The 11497-nt window shown below is 45.8% G+C and overlaps 2 protein-coding genes across 7 annotated transcripts; both read left to right on the forward strand.

Annotated features, from left to right (window-relative positions):
- The first annotated feature begins 3943 nt into the window (after window positions 1-3943).
- LOC109755249 (histone H3.3) lies at window positions 3944-4655 on the forward strand. Its single transcript, XM_020314187.4, has one exon. The coding sequence runs from the start codon at window positions 4075-4077 to the stop codon at window positions 4483-4485; it is 411 nt and encodes a 136-aa protein (XP_020169776.1). The 5' UTR covers window positions 3944-4074; the 3' UTR covers window positions 4486-4655.
- A 1379-nt stretch (window positions 4656-6034) lies between these two features.
- LOC109755406 (uncharacterized) lies at window positions 6035-9904 on the forward strand. Of its 6 annotated transcripts, none has more exons than XR_012188821.1 (7): window positions 6035-6595; window positions 6688-6861; window positions 6976-7058; window positions 7537-7594; window positions 7990-8049; window positions 8307-8466; window positions 8751-9823. XR_012188821.1 is itself a non-coding variant. In XM_020314350.4 (6 exons), exons 1-5 carry the CDS (start codon window positions 6540-6542, stop codon window positions 8030-8032), a joined length of 414 nt encoding a protein of 137 aa, XP_020169939.1. In that variant the 5' UTR covers window positions 6035-6539; the 3' UTR covers window positions 8033-8049; window positions 8307-9904. The 6 variants fall into 6 exon arrangements, 3 of the variants coding, with proteins under 3 accessions (XP_020169939.1, XP_073359415.1, XP_040253252.1); XR_012188820.1 differs by having other exon boundaries at window positions 6185-6861; window positions 8751-8825; window positions 9113-9398; XM_020314350.4 differs by having other exon boundaries at window positions 8307-9904.
- The last annotated feature ends 1593 nt before the right edge of the window (window positions 9905-11497 follow it).

Below are 11497 nucleotides of genomic sequence, written 5' to 3' on the forward strand. Positions count from 1 at the left end.
GACCTCCGCTGGCCGCCACTGTCATCACCGTCGTGGCTGTGCCTGTGGCCCACCGATGGCATGCCCTTGCAGCCCGAGGACGCGACTTGCGCGGGCGGGCGCAAGCGCGGCCCCAGGTCCTGCGCCGGCCTGCCATCCTCCACGCCAGCCACCCAGCCCCCCGCGTGGGGGTAGCGCGGATACGGGCGGTCGTCGTCGTCGGAGGACGAGAGGCCGCTTTGCCCGGAGTGGGAGGAGCGTGGGGAAAGGGGCGCCCAGTCTTCGACCCGGTCAATGTGCACCAGCACATCCCAGCGCAGCAGGTTCGGCGGCGGCGCGACGGCCCGGCTAGGGGGCGAGAAGCCGATCATCTCCTCCACCCGGCCGGCACCTCTGGTGTGCTTCCACAGGGTTCGCTTGGTGGGGATGTGGTGCAGCTGCCACACCCACACCCAGACGGCGAACAGCTTCGTGTCCGTGCGCTCGAACGTACGGCTGTCGAGACGGTCGATGATGACCGCGTCGCCCAGCGCGTCCTTCGCGCCCTCCAGGGTCCAGAGCTGCATCGGCAGCTTCTCCATGACGACGCGCACATGCAGCATCCAAGTGTCGTGGATGGCGTGCGTGTCCTCCCTCCATGGCTCCAGCAGGAAGGAGACGCCATCCACCACGATCGAGCCCCTGCGAACGGCGAGGTCCTTGTGGGCCGGCATGGTGAAGTGGATGAAGGGCCGGCACAGTAACATTGTTGAAAGATTAAGATGTACAAACAAGAATGCCTCCAAGCCGGCAATGACTTGCTACCCGCACCAAATCGCTGAAAATGTTCCAATGTGATGTAAGATATATTTTAGGTTAAAAGGTTAAGATATCCAATTTTTCTTTAAGAAAGAGTTGAAGCAAGAAAGGCACATGAAACTTGGCAGTTCTAGCACAGAAAAAGTGTGGATAAGTACACGTCCATTCAGTAAAAGATTAAAAGACACATCACAACTATGAATGGTGAAACCAACTACAGATGCTAGAGTAAGCATTAAATCCACCATAGACATCTCCTTCAAAGTTATAATTTCCAAATTCGCAAACAAAAAGTTCTAGTTTCCAAAGCCTGAATGAAGAAAACTAACTAGGAAGGCTTGAGTAATCCTTCCTCTATGAAGCATCCCCTAGACAACTTGGAATGGGTACAGTGTATGCTCGGCGCGGAAAGGCTAAGATCGTTGCAAGCACTGTTCCTAGTACTGTTCATAACGAATCACTGTTTAGTCGCATTACAGCAAAGTATTGTTTACGCCCTCTATAGCATCCAATCTGTGACGTTGCCTTTCAAGCTAACTGGCGAAACTGAGCAAAGGGAGAGGTTACTGTTTACATCTGCCTTTGCCACAATAAGGCAGAGAATCCATAGCGGTGTACGGTGGGTTCAGAGTAATGGGCATTGTACAAGCAATTCCTCCTTCCTTCCCGTAGTTCTGGGCTCATGCAAGAAAACGGCGCGCTCCTCACAACATCTCCAATAAAGAGTGTCCAATTTTCCAACTTTTTTTACTTCGGTGGATCGTATTCGCTGCCTGCAGGCGGCAAATAGACGTCACGACGCTCACTGGCAAGCCGAGTTTGGCGAACCTAGTTCAGGGCTTTTCTCGTTGTTTTTCCTGTCAATACTTTTGCTGCAGCTTTTATGTTGGTTTTCTGGTATGGTTTTTTTAATTTTCTTTCGGATTTTCTTTTAGTTTTGTTTTTGTTTTTAAATACATGGTGAAAAATCATTTAAATATAATGACCATTTTCTTGAATGCCCACTATTTTTAATATACATTGATTTTTTAATATTAGATGAACTTCTAAAATGTACGATGATTTTTTTAATACACATTGAACATCTTTTTAACATGCAGCAATCATTTTTTTAGTATACATTGAACTTTTCTTAAAACATATAGTGAAATTTTTTCTAAAAGATATTTTATTATTTAATAGTTTTATTTAAATATGTAGCCCCTTATTATGTAATGGGGAGTATCATATACTAGTATCATGCGTATGATACTAGTGTATGATACTACATCAGTAATGCATGGTATCATATGTTGGTAGTATATGACTATATTTATTACCATGCATGACACAAAGTAGCACATCATTTAATATGATACGATATCATGACATTATACTCAAGCATCTCTTGCTTCATTTAATTATATACCACCTCATCAATAGTGCTTAGTTGACATGCATGATACTACCTATGATATTCCTATTACGATCAGCCTAAGAGAACAATCGTCTTTTTGTGTGTGGAGAAAACATGACTAGAAGCTGAAGGGAAAAGAAAACTGCTCGTGACAGAGTGGGTTGGCCCATTTGCCTTGCCTTTTAGATGGAACCTCTCCTATTTTGACGTGAACGTGTTGCGACTGCATGTTTTGCTGGAGCTGACGGGTCCAGGTGCTAGAACCAGAGCTACATGGTGCTACATGGTCCATGAGTGGCGAGCCCGGTGCTGTGATCGGCAAACCTGATTGCTGCAACCAGCAACATCAGTGTTGCAACTGGCGACAGGCGGAGATGCCACGACGCCACGACAACAAACTACCATCAAAGCGTTGCAGATGGGTTGTGAGTTGCATTGACGCTCCAAACGAAATATGCGGCGGCGATGCCCTCCTCTCGTGGTGGGGGCGAAGGGAGAGTTAGCAAAATCGACTATTAATCGCAAGCGTCACATCAGACGTCATGGAAGGCAACTGATGAGTCGACCAGCGCCTAGCACCCTTTTTTTCTTCTTCCGAAAAAACATCAATTACAATGTAGACACACATACTCACTCACACCAGTGCGTGCACACACACACACACCGAGACAATGCCTACTGACGACTGGGTTAAAGTTTAATTCACGTGATTCCATAACACGTGAATATGAAGAAAGCGTGATTATATTGTCATGCATAGTAAAAAATTACAACATTTTAGTGGTTACAAACTTGACATGCAAGAAAATGTCTTTTTAAGATGTAGTGTGGCAAAACTTTGCAAATTAAACAACCCATACAACAAATATTCGTAAGGATTTTCATACTGTGAATTTTTTAGAAAGTCTTTGAAGCGAAGAGGCCGTGAGCGGTGAGCCTGTGCCTATTGGATTAAGAGCATCACGAGCAATTCCCTAACCCCTCCCTTTGAGTGTGTTTAAGGGCTCTTTCAATAATTTTATTGAGTTTCACGGGTGTTCGGCTGTAGTAATTCCGCTGTAAACCTCTTCCCAAACTAAGACTGACATATGTGTCCTGTCTGTCAGTGGATCACACACACACTCTCTCTCCCCCTCTCTAACGCGCGTGTATGGAAGACTCCCGCGACCGATGAAGCTCCGATGGCTGCCTACATGCGGAGGCAGTGCAGTAGGCGACGATTGGGCAGGTAGCGGCGGCGGCTGCGTGTGTGTCCGGCAGTCATTTGCGGCGACACACTGACATTGCATGGGTGGAAAAAATATAGGGAGAGAAGCAACGCTTCTTCTATTCGAGGGGTGATGCGTGTTTTTTTCCGAAGAGATTCAATTTTTTTTTACGGTTAGGGAAACTGCTGGATCATTTTTTATTTGTCTCAATTTTTCTTATACGTGTATTTTTTTAAAACGGGATTATATGTGTATTTTTTTCCGACGTGATATGTGCTTTTTTAATAGACTGGAGATGTTTTAAGAATGAAACGTCGTTGAGAAAAGAAGTCAACTGACTCGGTCGACGAACGCACGAGACCCACAGCCATATGCACCGCCACGTCACCGATCCGCACCTCGTCGGGGATCTTGCACCAATCACCGCCAAGCACGGGGATCGTGTGCTTCCTGGCCGCAGCCTCCAGCCGTTAGATCCAATCAATCACCCAAACGCAATCCGAGACACTCTCCCCCACGATCGGAAGAAACCGCCTCGGCCAGGCTTCCCTTCCCCCACACCCGTCACCTATAAAATTCCCACCCCACTTCCCCCCTCCTCCCCTCACTACCGAATTCGTTGCCTTCTCCAAACCGCAGCGCGCGCAAGCCGAATCCCAGTTCGAAGTCCTCGACAAGGAGAAGGAGAGATTGATGGCGCGTACGAAGCAGACCGCCCGGAAGTCCACCGGCGGCAAGGCGCCCCGCAAGCAGCTGGCCACCAAGGCGGCGAGGAAGTCGGCGCCGACCACGGGCGGCGTGAAGAAGCCCCACCGCTACAGGCCCGGCACCGTGGCGCTGCGCGAGATCCGCAAGTATCAGAAGAGCACGGAGCTGCTCATCCGCAAGCTGCCGTTCCAGCGCCTGGTGCGGGAGATCGCGCAGGACTTCAAGACGGACCTCCGGTTCCAGAGCCACGCCGTGCTGGCGCTCCAGGAGGCCGCCGAGGCGTACCTCGTCGGGCTTTTCGAGGACACTAACCTCTGCGCCATCCACGCCAAGCGCGTCACCATCATGCCCAAGGACATCCAGCTCGCCCGCCGCATTCGCGGGGAGCGCGCATAGATCAAGCGTCTGCCTACTCGACTTAGGCCTTGTACAATGAAAGGTGTTTAGAGAGTTGCTTAGAAAAATAAATCGGGTTTTTTGAAGCACTGGTGCCTATTTATTCATGAAGCGTCTTTCCTGTACAAATAAGCATTGGCATTTAAGAAAAGTCTGGTTTATTTCTCTAAGCACCTCCCATTGTACAAGGCCTTCAACTTCCATAGCCGGGTTGCAGCAGTGTAGAGCTGTCCGTTCGTCGCCTCTGGTTTCAGATCGTGTTAGCAATAGGCAAGAGGCGACTTTTATTTTGTTGTAGAAAAAACTCTGGTTGGCTACATAGTTACAATGACTCATTTCCTGTTTCGTCTATATGGTTGGTTTGTGATAAAAATGCAAACAAATGTCTCATTGTTTCCGAGTAATTCTGAAATTTCAGCGTTCTGTTCCTTAGATCCTGATGAAATTTGCTGCTGCGTTGTATGCAATTCTTGTGGCCTGTCTTGCTTACAGTTTTCTTGGTGTGGTGCCGTTTGGCCGTCCGTATTCTCGTCTTGCTGTGTTGGAGAATTTTGATTTCGGAGGGCGAACATGAAAGACATGGAGCCGGATCCCCTAACTTAGATAACAGGGCTATCATGAAAGACAACTTAGATTACAGGGCGAACATGATAGACATGGAGCCGGATCCTCTAAGATCCCCTAACTTAGATAACAGGGCTAACATGAAAGGTAACTTAGATTACAGGGCGAACATGAAAGACATGGAGCCGGATCTTCTAACTTAGAGAAGCAAAGTCATAGTGCTACAATGTAATCCTAGTGTAAGATGAAGAAAAATATTAAAGACGTTTAGCAGATTATTTACTATTAATATTTACTGTAGATATAAATAATATATAATTAATTTTATAATTTTACCATCAAATTGTTTGTATGTAATGATTATGAATATACACATTAAGTCTGTAATTTGCATATTAATTTAAATTGTTTTAGCCTTAATCATATGGCTTGCGAGAAAATTAAGGGATTGTAGCTTCTCTAAGCGATCTTGCACAAATTTGGTTGATTTTCTGGAGCAGTTTTGATAACGTTCACTTCAATAATACTAATAATTTACCTATTAGAGAAACATGGGGATTTTATTTAGTTGGACAACAAAGTCACAATAAGTCAGATCGTGTTAGCTAGCGTAAATACGCAATGAGCGCCTTTTATTTCGTTGTAAAATTAATCCTTGTTGGTTACCATAGTTACAATGAGTCATCTGCTTATTCTTCTGTATGATTGGTTTTGGCTAAATCGAGAAAGATGAGACGAAGCGAGCTACCTGGCTCCTCAGAGTTTAGCGACTCTGGGCCATCGGATCGTTTACTTGATGTGATTTGGACCGTCCAATCTTGCTCTCGGACAATCTCGGCCGTCGGATCAAAACTGAGGCCGTTGCAATGAACAGTGTGCGTCCCCGTCGTGCCACCGCGCGTAAATAGCCTGCCCCGCTGAGGGCATTTTGATCATTTCGCGCACTGGGGGTATAAAAGGCGACGACTCGTGTGGAGATGACCTACCGGCTCCTCTCTCGCTCGCGCCGCCTCCTCCTCCCGCACCCGCACCTCGCCTCTCCCCCCTCCAAACCCTAGGCCCCCGCCCGCCGGCCGCTGCCGCCGCCTGCCGGCCGCCTCCGCCGCCGCCCGCCCAGGCCCCCATCCCGCACGTGCGCCGCCGTCGTCGCCCCCTCTTCTCTTCCTCCCGCCCGCGCCTCCCTGCCCCGCTGCCGTCCAGGGCCATCCCCACACCGCCGTCATCTCCTATTGGAAGCGTGATACGGAGGCCACCTCCGCCCCCGCGTCCTCTTCCTTCCTCTCCTTCCCGCGGGTCGACGGCGGCAAGGACGGAAGCCGCCGCTGCTCCTCTGCGCCTCTCTCCTCCTCCTGGCCGTCCCTTGTGCTAGCCACTCGCGACCATGAAGGGCGGCGGAGCCATCAGTAGCGGCGGCCGTGAGTTAAAGCAGGGCAGAGCGGAGGAGAGGAAGGAGAGCGCAACAGCGTGGGCTCGCCGGCCGACTGGGCCCCATGGCCGCGTCCTTCTTCTTCCACTCCGTCGCGAGAGACCTCGACGTGATGCCAAGGTCCACCATCCCTCTTCTCCTCTCTCTGGCTTCCTTGCTTCGATTATATCCATACATTTGAGGCTGTCGTTTTGTTTCTTTTCCTCACGCAGCTGCACAGAAGGGAGAAGCGCATGCGCCGTCGGGGTTGTGGATAGCCGCATCGGGCGGTGTTGGCATGGGGAGCAGCCGGGCAGGCGCGGCAGCACGGATGGACCCCGAGGCGGCCACGGAGCTGGCGTGCTCCTCGACGTGCCCCAGCACACCGTCCTCGGCGTCGACACCAGGTACGTCACCGCCGCGCCTCGCACTGGCCGCCACGCCACTGGTGGTTACGCCCTATCTATCTCGCCATGCTTTGCTTCGATTTGATTGATTCAAGAGATTGACTGCTGCTTCAGGTGTTCTCGGTCGGCCCCAGGTTCAGAGGGATCAAGATGGTGCCCCCAGGCCCGCGTTTCCTCCACTACTGCTCCCCCAGCTGGTAGAAAACATTTCTTACCAATAATACGGGCAACCCTTTTAGTGATTTTAGATGCACAAGTGCTTCTAGCATCTCTGAAATTTTTAGCTGCTGTAAATCATCTGCTGGACAAGTATCAGTGATTTCGGCGAGAATACACTAGAGTCTAGATACGAAGCAAAACCGCTGTATGCCTCTATTTACAAGTTGATCTGAGAGTAGATCCAAACTTGCTTTGTGGAGTAGTTCTAGATTAGCAACATCATGCTGCCTTGCATTTCCCCCTCTTCCGTTTGACCCCTTAACCTGTTTCTGGGACATCCTGAAAAAGTTGTTGTCCACTGTTTAGGTTTGTGAAAGTTCATTGCATAATTTGTTCATTTCACTCGGTTTTTCCACATGTTCTAATGATTAACGTTGTTCGGTTATGGATGATGCCATTCTGTGATGCAATATGATATGCCACTGATTGCTTCTCCACTATCTGCAATCCTTTTAGGCACGGGAATGAGTTTGCACCTACTGTTGGATTCTTCCTTACTACCCACCCGTCTCAGGTACTTGCCCCTGTTCCAAATCAAGTTCCTCACCTTTGAAGTACTCTGGTTTATATGTCCCCTTTTATTGTGTACTATAGTTTGAGAGTTTTCTCGAGAACTGATGCTATAACTTCTTAAACAACAGTTACATGTATATCCGAGTCTGAATCAGATAACAAACAGTGCTCATGTGTATTTATGTACCAAGATTCACATTTCCTGTCTATAGAGTGGTGGGTGAAAAATAGTTAAGAAAACAATGCACCTGGAAGATGTACTATACTTGGAAAGAGAAGAGCCAAACAAAGATTTATACTGTGTTGGAAATTTCGAGCGGTCTTAGCTGTCAGAATTATGATAATTACACACAATTGCTTGTTTACATGTACTCATCTCTTGCCTGATATTTCCAGGTGGTTGTCCGAAGATGGCATGCTCAAGAGGAGAGACTACTGACAATATCAGAAGAGGAGGTGACATGTTTGATTATATATAGTTTAATCTTTAATATGTTGTCGCCTACTTTATTGCTTTATCTTCCCATACCTTTGTAGCATATAGTTCTCTTGTCTTCTTGTGTTTAAGTAAAATAGTTCAAGTTATAAGCCCGACAAGAAATTAAATATAAGATGTGCTTTTGAATTGCTGACGACCAAAGTTCGCAAATAGACTATAGTCTTCTGATCTTTCAGCTTATTGCAGTAATATTATTCCTTCTTGTTTTCTCCAGGCAGAAAAGGCATACTGATTCGAAGATCACCTCAATTGTTTGGGATCTGGATTGTCTATACATTTGTTGGTAGTTGGCAGATCTGGCCCTTCATAATTTTGTCCTGATACCATGCAGTTCTATGTACCATGCAATTTTTTTCCTCCATCCCGGTCTCATGGTAGGTACTGCTCCTCAGTAACTAGTCCCTCCATTTTTAGAAGATCACTCCCTCCATTTTGTCTTGCTCCTTCTCTTGAACAAATGTTAATGTACTAGAATGTTGTCCAAATTAAATGGTGCGTGTATAAATGTTTTTTCGACAATTGTCGCAATCTGTAGTTACCATATCTTGCAGTGTCACAAGCTATGCCCCATCCATGTGTGTTATGTCAGAATTTAAAATCATTAGCACTGATTTTCAGAGAGTGTGCTTACAAGACTACTTAATTTCTTTTCATGTAGGTGTGATTATGATTTGCTTTCTACAGATTTTTTAAGTATCCGATTGGTTGAGTGCTTTGAATATGTACACCTAAGGTATCTGTTCACCCTTTTGTATTATCTAAAACAGTGTGAATGTTTTAGTACCTTAATCCTGAATCGTGTTGTGATTCATGGTCTTTATTTCAAGTGATAAGAGCTGTGATTGACTCACTAGGGTGACCATATCTTATTGAGAAGCACCGTAGTAGCCTTTTTGTAAGTGGACAAGAGATATCATTGTTCGTGGTTTTATACATTTTTAGATAAATGGATTTACCTATGCAAGTAACTATGGTACCTACATAGACTGCATGTTTGCTAATATTTGCCTTGTGTTTTAGGTCGAAGGGGAAGATATTAGAGATGCCCTCCTAGCAGCAGGAGAATACTGATACGTCTCCGTCGTATCTACTTTTCCAAACACTTTTGCCCTTGTTTTGGACTCTAACTTGCAAGATTTGAATATAACTAACCCGGACTGACGCTGTTTTCAGCAGAATTGCCATGGTTTTATCTTTGTGCAGAAACAAAAGTTCTCCGAATGACTGAAACTTCACGGAGATTATTTTTGGAAATAATAAAAAATATTGGCGAAAGAATCAAGGCCAGGGGGTCCACACCCTGTCCACGAGGGTGGGAGGCGTGCCTGACCCCCAGGGCGCGCCCCCTGCCTCGTGGGCCCCTTGCAGCTCCACCGACCTCAACTCCAACTCTATATATTCGTGTTCGGGGAGAAAAAAATCAGAGAGAAAGATTCATCGTGTTTTACGATACGGAGCCGCCGCCAAGCCCTAAACTCTCTCGGGAGGGCTGATCTGGAGTCCGTTCGGGGCTCCGGAGAGGGGAATCCGTCGCCATCGTCATCATCAACCATCCTCCATCACCAATTTTATGATGCTCACTTCTGTGCGTTAGTAATTCCATCATAGGCTTGCTGGACGGTGATGGGTTGGATGAGATTTATCATGTAATCGAGTTAGATTTGTTAGGGTTTGATCCCTAGTATCAACTATGTTCTGAGATTGATGTTGCTATGACTTTGCTATGCTTAATGCTTGTCACTAGGGCCCGAGTGGCATGATTTCAGATCTGAACCTATTATGTTTTCATGAATATATGTGAGTTCTTGATCCTATCTTGCAAGTCTATAGTCACCTACTATGTGTTATGATCCGGCAACCCCGAAGTGACAATAATCGGGACCACTCCCGGTGATGACCGTAGTTTGAGGAGTTCATGTATTCACTATGTGTTAATGCTTTGGTCCGGTACTCTATTAAAAGGAGGCCTTAATATCCCTTAGTTTCCAATAGGACCCCGCTGCCACGGGAGGGTAGGACAAAAGATGTCATGCAAGTTCTTTTCCATAAGCACGTATGACTATATTCGGAATACATGCCTACATTACATTGATGAATTGGAGCTAGTTCTGTGTCACCCTATGTTATCACTGTTACATGATGAACCGCATCCGGCATAATTCTCCATCACCGATCCAATGCCTACGAGCTTTTCACATATTGTTCTCCGCTTATTTTACTTTTCCGTTGCTACTGTTACAATCACTACAAAACCCAAAAATATTACTTTTGCTACCGTTACTGTTACTTCCATACTACTTTGCTACTAAATACTTTGCTGCAGATACTAAGTTATCTAGGTGTGGTTGAATTGACAACTTAACTGCTAATACTTGAGAATATTCTTTGTCTCCCCTTGTGTCGAATCAATAAATTTGGGTTGAATACTCTACCCTCAAAAACTGTTGCGATCCCCTATACTTGTGGGTTATCAAGACTATTTTCTGGCGCCATTGCCGGGGAGCATAACTCTATTCTTTGAGTCACTTGGGATTTATATCTGCTGGTCACTATGAAGAACTTGAAAGACGCGAAAACAAAAAATTATCCCTCAACTACGAGGGGAGGTAAGGAACTCCCATCTAGCTCAGCACTTGATTCGCCTTCTGTTTTGAGTAAGCTTGCGACACCTAAACCTGCTTCTGCTATTAATTCTGATATGTCGCATGTTATTGATGATGCCACTTCTGCTATGCATGATACTTATGATGAAACTACTTCTATGCTTGATACTACTGTGCCACTTGGTGAATTTCTTGACAAACAACTTGCTAGGGCTAGAGAGAATGAAATTATTGAAACTGATAATATTGATGAAAGTGATGATGAAGATTTTCCCCCTAGATATGAATTGCCTGTTGTGCCTGAGGGTTATGTTATGGATGAAGAAACTTCTAGAGATTTTCTTGCTCGCAATGATAGAAGTGATCTTAAGAAATTATTAGCTAAGCTGAAACAAAAATCTCTGAATGCTAGAATGAAGTATGATCCTGCTTATGCTACTTCACCTATCTTTGTTACTGATAAGGATTATGAATTCTCTGTCGACCCTGATATAATTACTTTGGTTGAATCTGATCCTTTCTATGGCTATGAATCTGAAACTATTGTGGCACATCTTACTAAATTAAATGATATAACCACCCTGTTCACTAATGATGAGAAAACTCGCTACTATTATATCCTTAAAATATTTCCGTTCTCATTAAAGGGTGATGCTAAGATATGGTTTAATTCTCTTGATCCTGGTTGTGTGTGTAGTCCCCAGGATATGATTTATTACTTCTCTGCTAAATATTTCCCTGCTCATAAGAAACAAGCTGCTTTAAGGGAAATATATAATTTCATGCAATTGAAGAAGAGAGT

The sequence above is a fragment of the Aegilops tauschii genome, chromosome 7 (genome assembly GCF_002575655.3).
Source record: "Aegilops tauschii subsp. strangulata cultivar AL8/78 chromosome 7, Aet v6.0, whole genome shotgun sequence".
Taxonomy (NCBI): Eukaryota; Viridiplantae; Streptophyta; class Magnoliopsida; order Poales; family Poaceae; genus Aegilops; species Aegilops tauschii.